Consider the following 20,984-nt stretch of genomic DNA (forward strand, 5'->3'; position numbering starts at 1 on the left):
TTTAATCAACGTATTAAGTCTTATTATTTTTTAATTTGTAAGCGCGTGGTAGACACACGCTTCAAATCAATTAATATAACAACCACCACTCAAATTTCAATCAAATATTTAATAACATATAGATTCTAATTTATATTTTTAAATTTTATTTTTTTTATTAATTTACGAAAAAATTCTAAAAAGAACTTTAATTTTTTTATGTTTGAGCGAGGTCGGGAGTAAAGACAAGGATGGATAATATAATCTTCGCCACCAGCATTCCTCATTTCAATGGATGTAGGCTCCTACTGAGCGCATGTTAAATAGACATTTTTATTGTGAGTTAATATATATTTGTTTATTTTGAGGTAGTTTAAGGATTAAATTAAATTTAGAAATTAAATGAAATATATTAGGAATAAAATAAAATTTTAAATGTTTAGAGATAAAAATATATATTAAGGAATTTTCAAATTGTTTTAATAAATTTGGTAACATATCAATTACTTATTACCAAAGATGGATTTTGAAATTTAATTTTTTAAATTTTAATTAAATAACAAATATTTTGGTTATTCCTTAATCTTTTCCAAAATTATAAAATTTAATGTTATTATCAAGAATTGGTCTAAATAAAAAAATAAAAATACTTTATTATTATTATTATTATATAGTAGTTATCTTGGGGAGGGCAGAACTCCTATTAAATAAATTAAAGTTCCATTTATATATATATATATATATATATATGTTTGTTCATGTTCATGTTTGACCCACCTAAATTATCCCGAGTCAATCGTAGACTGAGTTGAATTTTTGAAAAACCGAAAAATTTTGGTATGATTTGGGGTTTACATTTTTTTAGTTGGTCGAACAATTTAAAAATGAGGTTATAACTTAACTTAATCGTACCTATTTTAAAAAAGAAAAGAATATTTAATCTATTACCTTATAATTTGTAAATATTTGATATTTGAATTTTATAGATTCAATGAAACATGCAGAGTGGAGTCTAGTTTTTTTTTTAATAATTAAAAATAATAATAAGACAATCCAAGCCAACTCGAAAATAAATGGTCGAGAACTCATTTCGAGTTGCTCAACCTAACCAACTCGAAATTTAACGTTAGTCAAAAAGATTTTTCCAACGTAGTCATGTACCCTCCTTGTGAATGTTTGATTAATCCACCACACCCAAATGGTGGTGAGAGTTCTCTTATTTATAATCATTTACAGAATACAGAAATAAGGTAAATTACAAATAATAAGGAAATAGCGATAAAAGGAAAGAATAATAAATGAATATAATATATTTGCATTTAGTAAAATGGCAAATATGGTAACCCGTAATGTAAGGCAAATATCTAGACGGTCAACTATCCTTTAACACTCATTTTTTCTTATTTTATTAATACTATTTAAGAAGTAAAATAAATAATTTTATTGATTTAAACCTTTGTCAATTAAAATTATTAAATAGAAATAAACTCTTAATGTTTAAATATTATCCGTACAGAATATTATTTAAAGGTAAAAAATAACATCAAATAAATAGATAGTAATTATTTTTATCTATAGTTTTCTCTACTAATTAGCATAAATTGATTTTTTTTTTCCTAAAACATTTTTAACTAATTATAAATATTTTTTTAAAATTCATATTATTTCGGATATGATTATAAAAAAAATGTATCATTATTAAAAAGTTACTCGTGACGGTTCAAGTAATTTTGTGCAAGTAAAAACAAGAAACAAAAGTGTGATTAAAAGTCTGAAAAACACATATGGAATGGAAAGTCCGATATTAATGTTCATAATATTTAAATAGAATACAAACTACCATCTAAATCTAAATCTTAAAAATGGTAGAATTTCTAATTTAAATTTGACATTTAAAATAATATAACCACTTCAATCTATTATAATTAAATCACAATAACTTTCGGTAGAATTTATGAGAGGCTACTTTTGTAATTTTCTATAAATATTAATTATTATTATTTTTTTTTTTTTTGAGTTTCCAACGTTCAATGTAAGAGTTACTACAATTCTAAACAGAACTCTTAACACCTAATTTGACTTTTTTTTTAATCACTTTTCTACTTTCTAAAAAAAAAAAAAAACAGATATTTTATTAAAAAGCATTTTACTTTAATAAATATTTTAAAAAGAGAAAAAATTTGGATGGAAAAGAATTTAGAAATCATACTTCTTTCGAGCAAATTTGAATGAAACTTATTTTAATAGGTTAAGCCCACCGTTACTAAATGTGTTTATCATCTTTGGACTTTTACTTCTAGACTTCGACTTCTTATCAAGGTTTTAAAACGTGTCTACTATTGAGAGATGTCTTAGTAGTAGAAGTAATAATTTTCAATTCTTTTAAATCTTTTACGCACCATTTTCATTTAATTGAATCAAATTGAAATGGTGTAAGCTAGATTGGGTTTATGGAGTCGATTGCACACCGTGAGACCCTTCTCGGTTTTTGGACCAAACAAATCAAAATCCAAAATCTCAAATGCATTGCCATCCCAAACCAATGAAATTTGATTGGGAAGAAGGTGGCATGGCCAACATCCTTAAGCATCCTTCGCTGCCGATGTTCATCAAAACATGGCTCTGTTTCAGAACAGAACAAGAAGATGGTTTCCGCAAATGGGTGTTGGTTTCTTCAACCCAAAAGGGGTTTGGTTTCTAATAATGACTTGCTTTTTTTAGCTTTCCTTCTCTTCTTCCACTCTGTTTAATGGATCTAAATCCGTGGTCGGGAGAGGAACAGAAAAGGGGGTGGGGGGGAAACTAAAAAATCTTGCCAGAATTTATTCTGATTAGTGGAGAAAAAAGCACTGAGGTGGAGAATTAAAAGTTGCACAAACCAACAAAAACAATTGAAAGTTGACACACTCGCTGTCTCTCTGACTTCCAGACCCGTTTCCCACTGTCTCAGACCACATATAATCCCCCCTCCTTCTCCATTTTCTTCCAATATCCAAATTCAAGCATTGTTCATAGTTTTCTTCGAGCAATGATGCTCCCAATTCTGTTCCTGTTTTACTGTTTCTCTGCAACAACTGGGTTTGGTTCTGAACGGCTTATAAATCCCAAGAAGCTGCCGATGTTCGTCGACGACTTGCCGGAAATCCCCACACTCTCCGGCTTCCATGGCCGCCATCCTAAGCATCTCCGCCTTGGCATGTTCCTCAAGACATGGGTCTGTTTCTTCTTCCTTTTGAGAATCTGGGTTTTCTTTGAGATGAGTGAGGACAAATTTTGGAAAAATGGGTGTTGTTTTTTTCAACCCAAAAAGTAATTTTTCTTCTTTGTTTTTTCCTTTGTCTGTGCAGAAATTTCACCGAGATCTTCCCCCGACTCCTGTTTTTGCTTACGGTGTTTCCAAGGACTCTGCAACAGTTCCTGGCCCTACAATCGAAGCCATCCATGGCATCTCCACGTATGTGACGTGGGAAAATCACCTCCCTGACCGGCATATTCTTCCATGGGATCCCACAATTCCGACCGCCATACCCGCCGGAAATCGTGGCATCCCGACGGTGGTTCATCTCCATGGCGGCATCACCGAGCCTGGCAGCGATGGCCATGCAACCTCATGGTTTACTAATGGCTTCAAGCAGAAAGGACCCTCGTGGACCAACAAGACATATCACTATAACAATCACCAGCACCCTGGTAATCTTTGGTACCATGATCATGCCATGGGATTGACTAGAGTCAACCTTCTTGCTGGCCTGATTGGATCCTATATAATCCGTCACCCCCATGTCGAGGCTCCTCTCCGACTCCCTCACGGTCGCAAATTCGACCATCCATTGGTCGTCTTTGATCGAAGCTTCCTCTACAATGGCTCCATTTTCATGAATTCCACCGGCAATAATCCCTCTATACATCCCCAGTGGCAACCGGAATACTTTGGCGACGTTATCGTCGTTAACGGTAAAGCCTGGCCACGTATGACAGTACGACGTCGCAAGTATCGATTCCGCATCATCAATGCTAGTAACGCTAGATTCTTCAGATTTTTCTTTACCAATGGCCTTAGATTCATACATGTAGGATCGGACTCGGCCTACCTTGCAAAACCTGTAGTTTCCACGGCGATCCTACTGGCACCATCAGAGATTGCTGACGTGGTGGTTGACTTTTCAAAGTCAATGAGTGACACAGTCATCCTAGCCAACGGTGCAGCCTACCCTTATCCATCCGGGGATCCCGCAAGTGAAGGTAACAACAAAGTGATGAAATTTTATATTTCAAGAAAGAAAGAAGTTGAAACGCAGAGAGTTCCCAGCAAACTAATAGAGTACCCGAAACCAAAACTATCCGATGCATCGTACACTCGGTACATTGCCATGTACGAATACACGAGCGACATCGACGAGCCAGTCCATCTATACATAAACGGAAAAAGGTATGAAGCACCAGTGACAGAGAAGCCAAAGGTAGGTAGCACAGAGATATGGTACGTGATCAATCTAACAGAGGACAATCATCCGTTACACATTCACATCGGGCTACTGACCGCACTCGACCAGACAGAGCTGGTTCGGCTGGAAGAGTTTAAGGATTGCATGACGAAAAAAAACGATGCAGTGAAGTGCAAAATTGAACAACATGCACGTGGAAAACGGATTAAGGTAAGCAGTCATGAGAAAGGGTGGAAGAATGTCTACAAGATGATGCCTGGATATGTGACAAAGATACTGGTGAGGTTTTCCAACATACAATCGAACGCATCATACCCGTTCGATGCAACTGCGGAGCCTGGCTATGTTTACCATTGTCACGTAAGTAGCAAGTTCATATTATTGACTAAATGTTTCTAAAGCAAGCGTAGATCATAACTAACATGCATTACTATATGATTGTTGCAGATATTGGATCATGAAGACAATGAGATGATGAGACCATTGAAGCTGGTTGCCTGAGAAGAGGCTGTGGAAGAAGACCAGAACCAACAAATCTCAACACAAATGAACAATTTGAACTATGTATCATAAACTGTACTGTCTGCTTTGTATACTGCCTCCAATAAACATTACAGAGAGCAACTCACAGAAAAACGAGCTCATTGTAGTGTCTTACCTTAGCAGATTTTCCCGACATGAAAATGCGAGCACAAAATCCTGAACGCTTGAACCTGGCAAAAAGAAATTCAGAAACGAGTTACAAACAGATATGAATAAGAGATCTTGAGTATTTGACCAAATATCAAAACAAAACTTACACATACTAACCTGATTTTTCAAGCCAGAACGAGCAGTCCCTTTTGTGTTTTCCAATGTCGTTCCTATCAACACTTGAAAACACTCTCTGAGATATAAATATAATGAGAAAAATGTATGATCACAAGTCTCGAAGCAAGAAATCATATCACGTGGTTTTAACCTGTATGCATCGTAAATACAGACTAAGTTTACATTTGCAACTTTTAAGCCTCTGCTATAACTATCCCCAACTTTAAGAAAGTGCCCTCCTTCCGTACACAGAAAGAATACAATTTGAGCAGAAACTACAAGAATTTACTAAATTTGTATATCTACCAAGGGTTTCCAAGAAAAAAATACCCTCATCTTGCAAGTGCCTACAACAAAACTAGATAGACTCTTCCGAGGTGATAGATAAACTGATAGATATCTTCTTATGCGAGAAACAGAGCCTCCAAGTAATCATCAACGTAAGCCAAGCAAGGCCAGTGATCGGTTCGAATTCGAACTAAGGTTGAACAATCGGAAACTTCCATCTGGAAAAGAAGGTGAAACCTTGGTGGAAGAAATATCAAAATATGAAAGTGACCCATGTTTCTCTTATAGCTACTGACGTTGCTTCCCATTTCATCTTCATTTGAAAAATATGTAAGACGTAGTGGGCCTCTATCAAGATCAGGTACTGAAGAGGTCAGTTGTGAGAAGTTCTCAGATGCCATGTCCTCCCAGATGACGTTCTTGATAATATCTCGATCCTTAACGATTTCAATGAGCTGTTCGCCTATAACGCTCACGATAAAAGGAGCCAGGTAGAGTTCAACAGCCTCAATCAAAGAAGCCACTGAGACTTCAAGTAGTTTGACTGATCTGGTTCCACTAATAGCTGCAACTCCTTTGCCTCCTTTCAGTGAAAATGTCTCTCGCCCAGTATTGGAAGATGTTCCACATGCCTCCCAAAGAGCATTGAATAAATCTGAATAATAACCAGGGATTTCATCCATGGAAATATCTGATGGGACAACAGCTTTAAGAAACAAATCTTCAAGTCCTACTGTGATACTCTGAAGAGGACCACGAATGATCTGGCCACTTCCTGCAGTAGATTCAATTGAGACATCGACGAGTCCTGGTGTGGGCTCCCTTGGTTCCAATTCAACTGCTACCAGAGCCTTAAATCTTTCATCTTTTCCATAACCATTCTGAACGGGAACAATGTCCAATGAGGAGGCCCTTTTACTAGGACTGCCTTCATCCCCTGTAGACTCTCCCAAAATAAAAGGTATATGACGAGATGGAATCGAACCAAAAGGTGCAGGTGAAGAAAACTTGAGCACAGTTGCATACATTGCAGGATGGTTATCCGTATCGTCCAAATTCTTAGCAAATGTATCAATTCCCCAAATGCGATTGAATGGCTCCGATTCAAAACTTAAGCTACAAAATATTGTAACTTTAAGCCCTGGCATATGCCTGAAGTCAGGAATGCATGAAAAATGTCTCCGTAATATATCCAAAATCTTGGAAATCTTCGAGTCCATCACACGCAATGGCTCCTGAGCTAGATTAATTGTTTCAATGTTAGAAGAGAACTCAGTCACCCTTTCTTCAACCACAGTTTCGCCGTCCCTGATACCCTCTGAAAAACCAAGCTTATAATCTTCAACTCCTAGAGTTGATAGAGATAATGACCAAGATTGCTTTACAAGTAAGGGGATTTTTCGTTTTAAATGTATATAGGATGAGATGTTTCTGGACTTTTTGAGATCATGAGAAAGGCGTGGAGACTGGACATTGTACAAAGCACCAGAATGAAGAGATTGAGAAATGCCAAAGGGTTGGTCTCCAAGTTTTAGCAAGTCCCTAAGCTTCTTTCCAGGTACACAAATCAGCATACGTAAATAGATCCTGAAATGTTAAAAATAAAAAATAAATTAACTAAGAAACTAAGAAACTGGATCAAAAGAAGACAATAGAAAGAACGTGAGGACAATCTTGATTTTATGTACCTTGCATTATCACGAACTTCCAAGTCAGGAAAATAGAGGCAAGTAAATGCAAGAAGGCGAGACATTTTAAGGAACAATCGAGAACTTTGGTGGTGCATCAACAACGTCCTGCAAATGCCAAGTACTTTACTTCCAAGAGACCAAGACTTCAGCCCCGTATCTGGTCCGTGTTTCTCAACAAGAAACAGCATGAACTTAGCAAAGAGTCCAAGCAATCCACTGGGAGGTATCGTATCATTTTCGGCCATTCTATTGAATACTGAAAAGCAAGACACCAGTTTGTAGTTGATTGCAACTTTTGGAAGCAAATGCTCGTCAAATTTCTGGAGCAGGCTCTCTGCTAACCATCTGTGCTTTTGACACCTTAACAACCGGTCAGTGAAAGCAACGATAACGGGAACCAATCTCTGATTTTCCAATATTAACTCCACAAGCATTTCCTGGAAGGTAAATATTGTAAACATCAAAATACAGTTGATTCTCTTTTTTTGTTGACCCCTATAACCCATTCTAACAAATATGCTAAGCAGAAAGAGAGAGGCCTTCAATGGTTTGTCACGAACAAACGAGCTTCTCGTGGCTAAGGCTTAATTTCCTCCTCCAAATCCTCCAGACGGCAGGTTTCATACATATGTTAACCTTCTAGCCCATTGGAGGAAACCAGAAGCAATTTCTCAAACCAAAACACTAGAGAGAGATATCACTAGAATTGGAAATTAAATTCAGCATTCGTTACAACTAGTGAATGTTACAGGCAGACCATGTGCGGTGTTTTGGACCTGGACCCTAAAGTTTATTGGATACTGACATACTGCTATATTAGCTCATGGTTCTAAACCCAATTTCATGTTTCTTAACCTTATAAGCAGTATGAAACCGTGAAGATTGAAAATGATTCTCTTTAGAGTAACACTTTTCATGGTTAAGACAAAATTCACCAGCAGAACAACAATCAGCAGACCAAGATGGAAAAATGAACTTTATAACTTGCTAATTTAGAAAATGGAGAACTAAACAAAACATAAATGGGAAAATAGAGCAGTGTAGAACCTGCAACATCCGGAAGATGCTGGAATCCACAAGAATTTTATCGGCGTTCAAGTCGGAGACAGAATGAGATGACACCCCTATCAAGAATTTATGGAAGGCACGAAAAGCTACAGCAGTTTCTGTGCTTCCTGAAGGTAGCCATTTGAAAGCTGATACGCATACCAGACCATCTTGAAGAAGCTTCACCACTGACTTTCCAGAATCTGAATCTTGGTCTGACACAGTCTCAGCTTTGGACATTTGATTACGTATTGAGGTGAAGGCAAGAAGGTCGAGCTTCAAAGCTTTAAGAGCAAGCGGATCAAACACTGCCGGATAAAAGTTCAAACCCATTTCAGCAGCTGAAGTCATCTTTTTGCCTAATGGACTATCAGTCCTGAATAAACCCAACAACCAATGGAGTGCAAGCAAACGGAAAACCAGATGTTGCTGTGTTTCTCTAGAAATCAACAAAAGACGGCGAGCAATCTCGCCTTCTTGCTCATCAAATGCGTCTAAAAAATGCAAATACATCATCAAAACAACATGGCACAGCATAGGATCAAAGGAATATATCATTCCAAAGAATTGCACCTTCAACATTGACGCCTGCAACTCCAAAGCTAAAGCTACGGGCATTATCATTGTCATAAATTCAACCATAGCAGGCGGAGTAAGAATTTGTGGCGATTCAAGCAAGAACGCTATCGCCCTCCTCAATTCTTTAGAATTCAATCCAGGAGAAACCTCCCTATTCGCGCTCGAATCTGGGGCAAGAACAGATGGCGGAACATTGAAAGGAACCAAAGGAACGGACGTGCTGAGAATCGAGACGCTCGATCTTTGAGCAACGATATTACTGATTACGGTTGTGAATAGCAAAATATAGCTCTGGGATGCGTGCGTGCGCTCGCTTTGGCACAAGCTCCATAGATGTCCCACAACAAGTGACAGTAAACAAGGGTAAGCCTTCTCCAATTCCCTCAAGCACTCGGACGCAATTGCGCGGGTCTGTCTATCAATCCCATGATTTGGGCGATTAACAACGGTAAGCAGCAATTCAATCAAGCTCTCCAGCAATCGAACATCGAAATTCCTCAAGGCATCGAGGGAAATGAAAATGGATGTGGTGGAGACCATAATTTGTTCCTTGAGAGAGAAGGTAAAATGAAAGCCATCGGAGTTCGGAGATTGGACAACGACTCGAAGGGTATCAACCAAACGCTCTAATATGGATTCAGATACAGCAGAGTCAGGGGAATCGGACAAGGAAACGAACTCGTCGATGAAATGGAGGAGCTGAAGCTTGAGATTGAGAGGGAAATCCCGCTTGGGGATGGAGGAGAGAACCAAGTCGATAAGAGAAGAAGGTGTGATGGAAAATTGAGAAGTCCATCGGTGAAGACGAGGTCCACCGCTGTGGAAGTCTTCAAAGAAGGATTCCCAATCTTGTAAGGAAAGGGACTTCAATGGCGGCTTGGTATTATCGGAAGTTTGATCGGACATACTCTAATTGGTTGCAGAGTTCAATTTGGTCGATTATCAATTAGAGAAGAAGAGCGAAAGCCTCACCGGAGTAAACATAGAAACTATCCCAAAAGAGAGAAGATGAAACTTCTGCGAAATTCGACGGCGAAGGAAATCTGAGGGGAGAGGAACGGTGCCATTGTTGAAGATGTCAATCCCAAATCGGATTATGCCACTGTTTATGGGACGGACGGCGGGATTCTACCGCCAGGCTCGCGGTGGCGATTGAGTTAAGAAATGGCGAAGGAGGATAGGAGAATCGTAGGCCTGGCAGTTTCAAGGCCGGCCCAAAGAGGAGGGATTTGGGTCACTTGAGCCCTAAGCCCAAAATAAAGTTTTAATATTTTACCCAATTACATTTAATTATTATTGGTATGATTATATATATATATTATAAAAATTAAAACGATAAATATAATATCTCGCGATGATTAAAATAATAGAGCAAACTCAATCCGTGATTCATTAATGTTTTAATCCAAAGGATTAATTCTATAATTCTAATTAAGTTATAAAAATCAAAGATTTAATAATGAAAGTGCTTTTTATTTATTTATTTATTTATTTATTATTATTATTTTGTAGCGGAGAAACGGCGCCCAATTCTAATTAAGTGCTTTTTATTAGTCGCCAAATTGCGATTAATTAATAAAAATGTGTTGATTCCTTGTAATGGTCCCGTCAACCGCAAACACCCACCGCGCATCGTTTCACGGGAATTAATATTTCTTATTTTAATATTCCAAAATCACCAATAAACCAACTAATTTTGTTCTTTCTTTCTACCATCCATATGCTTTCAAATTTAAATTAATAATATTTAGTTTTCGGAAACAATTAACGTTTTGTTATTAAAAAATACTTTTCATCTCGACTTTTTATTTTTTATTTTATTTCTTATAAAACAGTAATGGTAAAAAGGTTCAGATAAGGATATTATTGAAACTTTTAATAATTTATAGGTATTTTAAAATTAAAATATAAAATTTTGGGAATTGAGGGGGCAATGATTAAATAAACATAGGAGACCGAAATGGCAAGCTCATGTGAGCAAGTACACGTGTCTGCATCCAATTGGTTGTCGATAGCTGAAGCTGCTAAATCAGCTCGGTTTTGGCCACTGGTTTTCTTCACCAGACAAATCTGATTCCATTTCTTACCATTTTCTGTCCCTTTTTGACTTCTTTCTTCTCTTCCTCGCCAAGATGCTACAACTTCCTATTATTTTACTCACTAAGATTCTCACTCTAAATTTAAAACTCCTCTCAACTTGCATTTTCTTTTCCGAACTCAAACTTCGCTCGTGGGCCGATGAGTTTCGTGTTCGTATGAAGCAATCAAATGATGAATTTATGCATACAAATATAATATGTATATGACATTACTTGGCTACATAGGTGTGTGTACATGTCGTTCGACCAAAAAGTTAATGATGGTGTGTAAGAAGATACTTACGAGATGAATCGATTTAGTTTAACACAGTCTAGGCAAGGCTCTGTGGTAAGCAGGTGGTGAAGTGATGGCAGTTTGTCTAACCAAAGTGGACATGTTACTCTTCATTTCCCTACAAACTTTCTCCAATTCTACCACTCTCCATTGCATCCTTTGCAGATTTAGTTTCATGTCTTGGTTGTTGTTGTTGGTGTCTTGGCCTGTGCTGCTGCTACACCCTTCTGACTCAAAGCTGCTACTTGATAAAACCCTTTGACACTCGCTACTGTAATACTCAGTACTGCTCCGATCATCCTCCTCCCCTGCTGCTGCTATCATTGCCATCGCGGACTCGGTCGCCGTCGTTTCCTCTTTGCTTGAACGACCACCTCCCATTGCTTGACACTTCAGTGCTTCCACTGCTATCCTTGGCGGCACTCTTGGATTCTTTGCCAAGGCCTTGCATGTCTCTAGGCTCAGCTTCTCATGATTTAGACATCTACATAGCCTCGACCTCTCTTCCATTGAAAGATTTGGATGAGACTGGAACACAATACACATAATAAACAATCCTTTTCAGTGAAAGAAAACTTCAGATTAATTGCCACTCATTCTACCTCTGATTTTCAATACAAAAATGAATGATAATGAGGTTTATGAGCTTGAAATTCTTGTTCTACTCACCTCTAGATAGATGTCAATTGCTCTGTAAACTCCATCAAAGCAATCTCTAGCACAGTCCGGCAAGCTCTCGGCAACTCCCAAGAATTTGGATATTTTGAGGTTTTGATCAGGAGAAATTTCCCCCAAATACTTATCAACCAGTTTCCCCACTTTTTTCAGCTTGTGCACAGACAAAGCTCCATCGTTGTTCACGAATACTCTGATTAATCTTATCACCAGATTCACATCGTAAGTGCATTTGTGGTGCCCGGAGATTAGCAAATCATCCAGTTTGGCCTGATCCAGCATCCCGCCGATCATCCTCTCCAACCCACTCCGGCAATCTTTGCTCAGACCAAAACCAGACACCACTCTCAACACCCAGAACAGCCCCCGGCAAGAAAACATACTTTTCCCCACCATTACCACCCCGTGCACTGCGGTGTCCGCTAGCCCGCCGTACTCTCCCCTCGGCCGCCCACTCCCATACCTGTTAAACATATGAATCAAACCTTCAATATACTGCAGTTTAATATGTTAATCAGAGACCTTCAATCAATAGTTGCTCATTCCTAAAGATAAGGCTCAAGTTCATTAGTTCAATCATAAGGATATGTATGTGATCAGAACTTAGAACATTGATACCCATTTCTTAAGCTTACGAGTTTAATCTGTTATCGAAACATAAGATTATGTGATTAATATTCATAGTTGAAGCTTTTGGATTCAATAGTGTAACACGTACCCAACAGTGCTCTGAGCAGCGGTTTTGAGGTAATGGAGGAGAAATCTGGTGAGAATCAAACTGTTATTGCTGCTCCCGTAGCTCCCCATCCCCTGTACGACTTTTTCAATGATCCGAGCAGGCAATAACGACATGTCGTCGAACCACCACAATTTGGTAGATAATCTTGAATTACCAGACGCATTATCAGGCGAGGAGGAAGAAGAAGAGGAAGAAGGAGTGACGAGGCTCGCATTGGAATTCTGTGCAATCTTGGCCAATAAAGCACAAACGAGCTTCTGCAAAAGTCCTGACGAATCTGCAAAAGCGAAAAAGGAATCGCAACTCCGAAGGCACAACAATAAATCACTCCACGACCAGTAGAAGATTCCGTCGAGGAAATTCTCAGTCTGCAGGATGAGGTTCCCAGCGGCGACCTCCTCCGTCATTCCAAGGAACACGGCACAGCAATGGAGTAATGCAACATTAGAGACAGTGATGTCGATTTGGGTGCGGTTGTAGCAGAATCTTGAGATGAGTTCGAATCCATTCACTCCTCCAGGAAAATCATCGATCTCAATAGCAGAATTAGAGATATCATCGCTGGAACTAGCACCAAAGGCAGTTGTTGTGGTTGTTCGCCTTCTCGCTCGCCTATGCTGCTTGCTAATCCGCCGAAATCTTGCGGAATAAGCCGAAATAACCTTCTGCAAAACAAAATGTAAAGAAAACAAGATGAGAAAAAGGAAGAAATGATCGGAAAGGAGAAATGGAAAAAGCAAATGAAGCCCAAAATACCTCGCTGAGAAAGAAAGTATGCTGGGCGGCGATTTGGATTTGGAGATAGGTGGATTGCGGAGTCATGGCTGTGGAGGAAAGTTGCAGAGCAACAATGGCGGAAGAGAGAGAAAGAGAGAGAGAAAGAGGAGTGAAAGAGGTGGAAGGGAAAGAGAAGCATATTTGTGGGGGCAATGGAGAAGGATTCGTTTGGAGCGATGGCGATGGCGATGTCGTGTAAGCTTTTATTTTATTAATATTTTTCCACGCTTCCTGTGAGCATTATTATTTGCAATTATAATTTTAAAAATTATTTAAAATTCTCGTGAATAATTCAACCAACTTGCCTTCAAATTGTTTAACTTGGGAGCCTCCCAAAATTTTAAGCCACTTTCCTATTTTTTTTTTAAAAAATTAATTTAAAACATTATGTTACAATTTTTTAATTATTTAAAAAATTATATTTATCCACCGTAACTAACATAATCATCACTAACATCAATTACAAATATCAAATATTTCATCACTAATATCAGCTACAAATGTCAAATATTGTTAATATTGTTGGAGTTGACTTAACAAAAAAAAAAAATGTATAAATTGACTACCTGAAGTGAAATTATTATTTAAAATTCAATTTTTTTTAATTTTAGAATTAATTATTACATTAAAAATTACATTTTATTTTATTATTTTTATTTTTTTTACAATTATTGGGAGTGTAAGGCATGAAGATTTTGCCAAAATTTATATTTGGCTTGCTTGTTCTTTAGGGGAAAAAATAAAAAATAAAAAAGACAAAAATGAAAGAATTGAGCAAAACAAAAGGGTGAATAAATTAATTTTTTGTAAATATTTAAAAAAGAAAATGTATAAGCTTATGTGTTTTTGTCAATTGGGAAAAAAACATGGGACTGAGAGCTGACACGTGAAGTGCGGGCCCCACCACCCATTTCCTTCCTCCACTCACGGATAAGCACATCTGCCACGTCATCCACCACTATAGCTTTCCCTATCTGGGCTGATCCATCAGGCCCATTTCTATTGTTGGGCCCATTTTCCCCCAGTCTGGAAATTCCCGTTTTAAGCGGGGCCGATAGCATGATTTTTATCATTAATGTTATATATTTTTAACTTTTAAAAATTTAAAATATTTTTACCTTACTACTGTAATTAAAAAATACACATAAAATTTTATAAGTAACATTAATACGTTCTACCTTTACAAAAAAAAATCTTATCATTAATGTATAGACGAAAAGTGTCTATCGACACCTTATGGATTATCTTTTAACGTTAATGTTATTTTGTATGCTTAAGGACATTTACAATTTCTTTAACCGTGTTATGTCCTTTTAGTTCAATTCGTGAAACTGGGTGACTTCAAATCTCGAACCTCTTAGTTAAAGACGTTAACCAATTGAACTACGACCGATATTAACCAATAAAGTAATGTGATTAGGAGGGTCCATGGGAGTAATATTATTGAGTCTTGATTTGATGTGTTTATAATTAATAGAACAACACAACATTTGGGGACAACATCTGCCTTACTTTCCACCACCACTCACGCTCACCTTCCAATCGACTTTTCCTCATTAAAGCTCGTGTGGAACGTATGCTTTAATGGGTTAAAACATATACTTCAAATCAAGAGATTAGAGGTTCGAATATCCCGTTCTATATGTTGATGAACTAAAAAAAAGCCCAACATGATCAGTTTATTCTTTGGATTAAAAATTTGAACGGTAATATATATAATGATTGGGTTGGGTTATAAGCGGTTGTTCGGGTCACCAACTCAATTCATCTAAAATTTTGATTTAAACGGAAAGATTTTTCAAGTACAACTTTACTAGCGTTCAACGTCACTGTCACATCTCGACCCTAAACCCAAATTCTATTTATTATAATTATGTATCACCTAATTTTAACCCAAAGTTTGGTTCGAACATTTTCTCATTCCAACTTCTACTTATTTTAATTATTAATGTGTATTCCACGTCAACTCTTCCATGCTATGACCCCGTTTAATTCAATTTTTAAATACTTTTTAGAAAAAGTCAAACTTACGTGTATTTAACCCAAGTTACAATTAAAATGGATAATTAAATCAATTACAAAATATAGTAATCATTCAAACATCAATTTTCACACGCGTTTAGAAGTTTAATTATGTAAACATCCATACCCATGATTCGAATCAGGATTTGGAATCCAGATTTAACATCAGATGACTCCGACATTTTTCTGTATCCTTTGTGACATGGTCACGTCACATACTCCCTACTTTTTAAGAGTAAAACTATCTCTGCAGACCAACACGAGTCATTCCAATATGTTTTGTTCTGACTCACATGTATCATTAAGTCATATCTTGGTGATATAGGTCGTAACTTTTATTTTTTTTTAAGTCATTTTTAATCATTCTATTTTCAAGATGGTTTTGATTTGAATATGGTTTCAGTTCATTTATACCCAATGTGTCACAAATTATTACAATTATAAATATGTATGAAAATAACATGTTTATATCAATCTCTCATATTTAAAATTTAAATGCATAAAACCATCCAACCATCTTATTTCTATTATTATTTTTAAAATAAAATATATTTTAAATCGTGATTACAAACAAGTAGAACAGGTTTAACAATATTGAGACGTAATTCAAAACCCGAGGAAATTATAAGAATAATTCAAAAGTGGATTAAATTAAATAAAGAATTGGTCCAAAAAATACATAATATATATATATTTTTATATAGTTTGAAAGTTAAGTAAAACCCTTTTTTTTTTTTAAATAATATTTTTTCCTCCATTTTCTTATTTATTTAACTGCCATTATCCATTCCACGAATAAAATAAATGATTTATTTTAGTCAAATTAGGTTTCAATTTCAATTAAAATAAATAAATAAAATGTTTAAGAATTTATATAAAGATACAAGATATTTATTTAATTTAATTAAAAAAAGGTTTAAATTCGTGGAGTGACGTGGCATAAGATACAATAACAAGCGTCGTCGTCTTCGGTTTTGACGCCGAACAAACTAAAATAGATATCCATTTTCTTATTTGGAATAAGAGATTGCCACGTGGAATTATGTAATTTTTTATTAAAAAAAAGTCATCACATGCCTTCTCCCCTCAAGTCACGTGACCTTTGTGGGCCCCGGTCACTCCCTCGTCTCCCTTTAACCGTCTCTAAAATTATTTTTTCATTTTTGGTTAATTGTAAAAATTGTGGTCTCTGTGGGTCCCATTTGACTTCGTCTTCCTTCTTCCTCCCTTGAAAACGTTAAACCCCTTCCCCTTCTTTCTCCTCCATTTTCTTCTTACAACGAATTTCTCTGTTCTAATGGTGGTTGACGTTCATTCCTCTGTTTCTCGACTTCCATTGATGGATGGTTCTGATCATTCCGAGCTCTCCGGGAACCTTTCCGTTTCCGATGAAAACCAATCGAAGCTCTCTGATAGTGAATCCCCTTGTTCTGTTTCTTCTTCTGTTTCGTCGTTTGATTCCGAGAAAACAGAGGATCCGATTTACCATGATTCAAAACGTAGTAGTGGCGAACTACGCGTATTGGAGCCTCATTCTCAGCTTCCTAAACCCGAGCCCCCACCAGGGATTTCTATTTCCTCTGCTGGTGAACCGCCGTACAAACGGTCGCAGAGCTTGGCAGAGAATATCTCCGTCGATATGCCGTCGATTGGGAAGTTTATACGGGAGAGAAGCAATAGTTTATCGGTAGCGATTTTCAAACGGATTTCGTCACTTAGAGATGAGAACGTCGACACCGACGACAACGGGAAGTCCCAAACCGGCGTTACGGAAATCAAACTCTCCGGCCTGAAAGTCATCGTGAAGCTGAAGAGCGATGAGGATAAAAACAGAGAACTGAAGGGAAGAATCAGCTTCTTCTCGAGGTCAAATTGCAGGGATTGTAAAGCGGTTAGGAGTTTTTTGAATGAAAAGGGATTGAGATTTGTTGAGATAAACGTCGACGTTTTTCCTCAGAGAGAGAAGGAGCTGATGAAGCGGACGGGGAGTTCATCGGTGCCGCAAATTTTCTTCAACGAGAAGCTTTTTGGAGGTCTGGTGGCGCTGAACTCGCTGAGAAACAGCGGTGAATTCGACCGGAGAATCAACGATATGTTGAGCAATAAATGCCCCGACGAAGCACCTGCTACGCCGGTGTACGGTTTCGACGATCCAGAGGAGGAATCGCCGGACGGATTACTGGAGATCGTGAAATTTCTAAGATCGAGATTGCCGATTCAGGACCGTCTGATCAAGATGAAGATCGTCAAGAACTGCTTCTCCGGCAGCGATATGGTGGAGGCGCTTATTCAGCGCCTTGATTGTGGGCGTCCTAAGGTATGATTCTATAATATCCTTAGTTAAATCCTCTGTTTTCCTCCATAGTCATTAAGTTCTACGCTCTGTTTTCTGGCCGTTGGATGGACATCTTTTGAACCTTCTTTTGAAATCCTACGGTCGTCTTTAACTTACCATCTCATTACATCATGGTCCGCGAAGCACCTGATTGCTTTTCAATTCAAAAAATTCCATCCCATATGATCTCCCTCAAACAATATGAATGACCAAAATTACAATGTTATATATCACCAACCATCTTGCTCGAGAGCATATGAATGAAAGGAGCTTATACTCGTTTAAAATCGCTGACACGAGTACAACGTTAGCTCAACTGATACAAACGGTCTAATTTAGACCAAAAAGTTAAAAGTTTAAATCTGGTCTGAACATAGCGTCTTGAGCAAGAATAGTGATATTACGAGAATCCACTTGAGTGAGTGGAGGGTGGGAAGAGGGACATGGTGAAGGGTGTGTCCGTGTAGGGCGGGGGACATTAATGATGGGGAGCAACTAACAAGCGGGTGAAATAATAGATGGATAGAGAATCATAAATTGAAAGAGGATGTTGTAAATTGTGCCGAGTAATTAGTAGGTGGACTCGCTTCCCAAAAATGGATCTTATGGGAATTAATCAAATGACCATATACTGATTTTGGTATATTCCTTTCCTTAACTAAACTAATCTAAATTCTATTAAATTTGTGTTTATTTATCTAAACAAATATTAAATTTGATAAAAAATTTCAATGGGGTCTTAAAAAAAGATATGTTTTCGACAAATTTTCTATGCTTATATTGTTCGGTAATGAATTTGAATTTGATCTACGTGTAGGCGGTGGAAATTGGAAAGCAAATGGCTCAAAAGCTCTTTATTCATCATGTTTTTGGGTAAATCTTTCTCTCGATCATTGCAACTGAGCAATAGTGTTCATTTTTTTTTTGGAAGTTTTATACCCAAAATTTAAAGTTTGGAACCTTATTAGACATAAAGATTCAATTTTCTGTCTATCCGTTAATGAGAATAGCTATGTTGTTTTTCCATTGTACATTAACATCTTGTTTTTGTGTAATAATAAATAGGGAGAATGAATTCGAAGATGGGTACCATTTCTATCGTTTCCTCGAGCATGGGTCATGCATATCTTGGTGCTTCAACTTCAGAGGCTCGGTTAACGACAACGAGCCCATGCCTGCTGCCATGGTTGCCCAAAGACTAGCCAAGATCATGTCCGCCATATTAGAATCCTACGCCTCTAACGACTTTCAACATGTCGATTATCTCGCCGTTAGCAACAGCGAAGAATTCCGAAGGTATCCATTTAGCAAAAGTTTTAAAAATATTCATGAAGGTTCAAAAATAACATTAATTAATACAATTAATACCCTTGGGCAGGTACATAAATCTAACACAAGAGCTCCACCGCGTGAACCTCATGGCACTGTCCCACAACGAAAAGCTAGCATTCTTCTTAAACATGTACAACGCGATGGTGATCCATGGGTTGATTAGATTTGGACGGGTGGAGGGCGTAATAGACAGAAAATCCTTCTTCTCGGACTTCCAATACTTGGTCGGCGGGCAGCCATACTCGCTCATTGCCATAAAGAATGGGATTCTAAGAGGCAATAGGCGGCCACCCTATTCCTTTGCCAAGCCATTCAGCAGCGGTGACAAGCGAGCGGAGGTAAATTTATGAGTTTATGATACTTAGTATAGTTTTTGTTGAAAGAGTACTGAATATAATAAGCCCTTCAGCTCGCGTTTAGGGAAGTGAATCCTTTGATTCACTTTGGACTGTGCAGTGGCACGAAGTCAAGCCCAAGAGTGCGATTCTTTAGCCCTCAAGGCGTCGATGCTGAGCTAAGATGCGCTGCAAGGGAGTTCTTCCAAGCTGGTGGAGTGGAGGTTGACTTGGATAAAAGAACTGTCCTTCTCACTGGCATTATCAAGTGGTTTGTCATCATTCCTTTCTCATTTCTTTACTAACTCCTACTTTAACCAACCCGACAGAGGTCTGAGTCCTAGTGATTTATTTGAAAGGTTTGAGTCCTACCTTATTTCAACTGTTGATTTATTTGAAAGGTCTGAGTCCTACCTTACTTCAACTGGATAAGATAGAGGTCTGAGTTTTGATGATTTATTTGAGAAGTTTGAGTCCTACCTTACTTCACATGGTTAAGATAGAAAGGTTTGAGTCCTAACTTACTTCAACTGGTTAACATAAAGGTATGAGTTTGGATGATTTATTTGAGAGGTCTTGAGTCTTACTTTACTTCAACTGGTTAAGATAAAAAGGTCTGAGTGTGAGTCTGAGTCCTACCTTACTTCAACTGGTTAAAATAGATGTGTGAGTCTGAATGATTTATTTGAGAGGTATGAGTCCTAACTGATTATTGGGGCAAAGTTGAAACTAGGTATAACTATAGGGGTGTCTCGGATGATTGATTTGACTTTTCAAGTTAGACTCGTAACGTGGATGCTTAGTAAGAAGAATGGACGTTTTAATGGGTTGCAGGTTTGGGGTGGACTTTGGGAATGAGAAAGAGATATTGAGGTGGATAATGAAGTTCTTGGATGGGAATAAAGCAGGGCTTTTGACACACCTTTTAGGAGATGGAGGTCCAGTCAACATAGCCTATCAGAACTATAATTGGAGCATGAATTCTTGTTGATGATCATCACTTTTTTTTCCTTCTTTCCTCCATTGCAACGGACAAAAATCCCTAAGGATTTTGTTTGTGTGCTTTTTTCATGGAAGCCATTATTGTTGTAGATAATCACAATTTAGTTTCTATGCTTTCAATTTTGTGTAATTTAGCCATTCAATTTTGGTGGTTAATCGTTTCATTTGAAATTTTTTATACATAATTAATTCATGCTCTCGATATTAATTCAAATAATTAAATGGAGAGACCTTTTAAAAAAATCTTTTATGATATTATCAACTTTAGAACATATATTAACTCATATATCTTTTTCGGTCATTTCACAATTCATTTGACAACCTTATTAGTCTGAAACTATAGGACTCTATGCTTCGTACAATTATATATAGACAATATGTTCATACAATTACTGACTGAACTTTATTGGACTAGTGATGACATTTTATCAATTTAACTTTAGGCATATAATGATTTGCCATAGATTTATATTAGAGTGGTTAAAATAAAATAAATTAGAAATAGGTGGACAGATAATTTCATTTCATTTTATTTTATCTGTGTAATTCTTTTTC

At 37.2% G+C, this 20,984-nt stretch overlaps 4 protein-coding genes across 4 annotated transcripts; 2 read left to right on the forward strand and 2 right to left on the reverse strand.

The window, feature by feature from the left end:
• Positions 1-2,964: 2,964 nt before the first annotated feature.
• LOC111486925 (multicopper oxidase LPR2-like) lies at positions 2,965-5,089 on the forward strand. The gene is made up of 3 exons (XM_023134091.1): positions 2,965-3,193; positions 3,327-4,784; positions 4,872-5,089. Exons 1-3 carry the CDS (start codon positions 3,008-3,010, stop codon positions 4,923-4,925), a joined length of 1,698 nt encoding a protein of 565 aa, XP_022989859.1. The 5' UTR covers positions 2,965-3,007; the 3' UTR covers positions 4,926-5,089.
• On the reverse strand, positions 4,962-10,007 carry LOC111486923 (AP-5 complex subunit beta-1). Its single transcript, XM_023134089.1, has 4 exons — positions 8,261-10,007; positions 7,211-7,650; positions 5,235-7,109; positions 4,962-5,137 (listed from the first exon to the last, which is right to left on the reverse strand). The coding sequence occupies exons 1-3, from the start codon at positions 9,743-9,745 to the stop codon at positions 5,639-5,641; spliced, it is 3,396 nt and encodes a 1,131-aa protein (XP_022989857.1). The 5' UTR covers positions 9,746-10,007; the 3' UTR covers positions 4,962-5,137; positions 5,235-5,638.
• A 1,088-nt stretch (positions 10,008-11,095) lies between these two features.
• Positions 11,096-13,586, reverse strand: LOC111486924 (BTB/POZ domain-containing protein At1g50280). The gene is made up of 4 exons (XM_023134090.1): positions 13,383-13,586; positions 12,606-13,291; positions 11,882-12,350; positions 11,096-11,740 (listed from the first exon to the last, which is right to left on the reverse strand). Exons 1-4 carry the CDS (start codon positions 13,446-13,448, stop codon positions 11,240-11,242), a joined length of 1,722 nt encoding a protein of 573 aa, XP_022989858.1. The 5' UTR covers positions 13,449-13,586; the 3' UTR covers positions 11,096-11,239.
• Positions 13,587-16,459: 2,873 nt separating this feature from the next.
• On the forward strand, positions 16,460-20,618 carry LOC111487682. Its single transcript, XM_023135176.1, has 6 exons — positions 16,460-17,742; positions 18,578-18,633; positions 18,826-19,056; positions 19,139-19,430; positions 19,502-19,698; positions 20,262-20,618. The coding sequence occupies exons 1-6, from the start codon at positions 16,723-16,725 to the stop codon at positions 20,416-20,418; spliced, it is 1,953 nt and encodes a 650-aa protein (XP_022990944.1). The 5' UTR covers positions 16,460-16,722; the 3' UTR covers positions 20,419-20,618.
• The last annotated feature ends 366 nt before the right edge of the window (positions 20,619-20,984 follow it).

The sequence above is a fragment of the Cucurbita maxima genome, unplaced genomic scaffold, assembly GCF_002738345.1.
Source record: "Cucurbita maxima cultivar Rimu unplaced genomic scaffold, Cmax_1.0 Cma_Scf00012, whole genome shotgun sequence".
In the NCBI taxonomy this organism is placed as follows: Eukaryota; Viridiplantae; Streptophyta; class Magnoliopsida; order Cucurbitales; family Cucurbitaceae; genus Cucurbita; species Cucurbita maxima.

Excerpts from the sequence above, each read along its gene's own strand:
- LOC111486924 (XM_023134090.1), bottom strand. The coding sequence starts at position 13,448 with ATGACTCCGCAATCCACCTATCTCCAAATCCAAATCGCCGCCCAGCAT. Across the intron at positions 13,292-13,382 it reads ATACTTTCTTTCTCAGCGAG|AAGGTTATTTCGGCTTATTC; the intron begins GTATTTTGGGCT and ends TTTGTTTTGCAG. Across the intron at positions 12,351-12,605 it reads GCTGCTCAGAGCACTGTTGG|GTATGGGAGTGGGCGGCCGA; the intron begins GTACGTGTTACA and ends TATGTTTAACAG.
- LOC111486923 (XM_023134089.1), bottom strand. The coding sequence starts at position 9,745 with ATGTCCGATCAAACTTCCGATAATACCAAGCCGCCATTGAAGTCCCTT. Across the intron at positions 7,651-8,260 it reads GCATCTTCCGGATGTTGCAG|GAAATGCTTGTGGAGTTAAT; the intron begins GTTCTACACTGC and ends TTTACCTTCCAG. Across the intron at positions 7,110-7,210 it reads GAAGTTCGTGATAATGCAAG|GATCTATTTACGTATGCTGA; the intron begins GTACATAAAATC and ends TTAACATTTCAG.
- LOC111487682 (XM_023135176.1), top strand. The coding sequence starts at position 16,723 with ATGGTGGTTGACGTTCATTCCTCTGTTTCTCGACTTCCATTGATGGAT. Across the intron at positions 19,431-19,501 it reads GCGGTGACAAGCGAGCGGAG|CTCGCGTTTAGGGAAGTGAA; the intron begins GTAAATTTATGA and ends TAAGCCCTTCAG. Across the intron at positions 19,699-20,261 it reads CTCACTGGCATTATCAAGTG|GTTTGGGGTGGACTTTGGGA; the intron begins GTTTGTCATCAT and ends AATGGGTTGCAG.
- LOC111486925 (XM_023134091.1), top strand. The coding sequence starts at position 3,008 with ATGATGCTCCCAATTCTGTTCCTGTTTTACTGTTTCTCTGCAACAACT. Across the intron at positions 3,194-3,326 it reads GCATGTTCCTCAAGACATGG|AAATTTCACCGAGATCTTCC; the intron begins GTCTGTTTCTTC and ends TTGTCTGTGCAG. Across the intron at positions 4,785-4,871 it reads GCTATGTTTACCATTGTCAC|ATATTGGATCATGAAGACAA; the intron begins GTAAGTAGCAAG and ends TGATTGTTGCAG.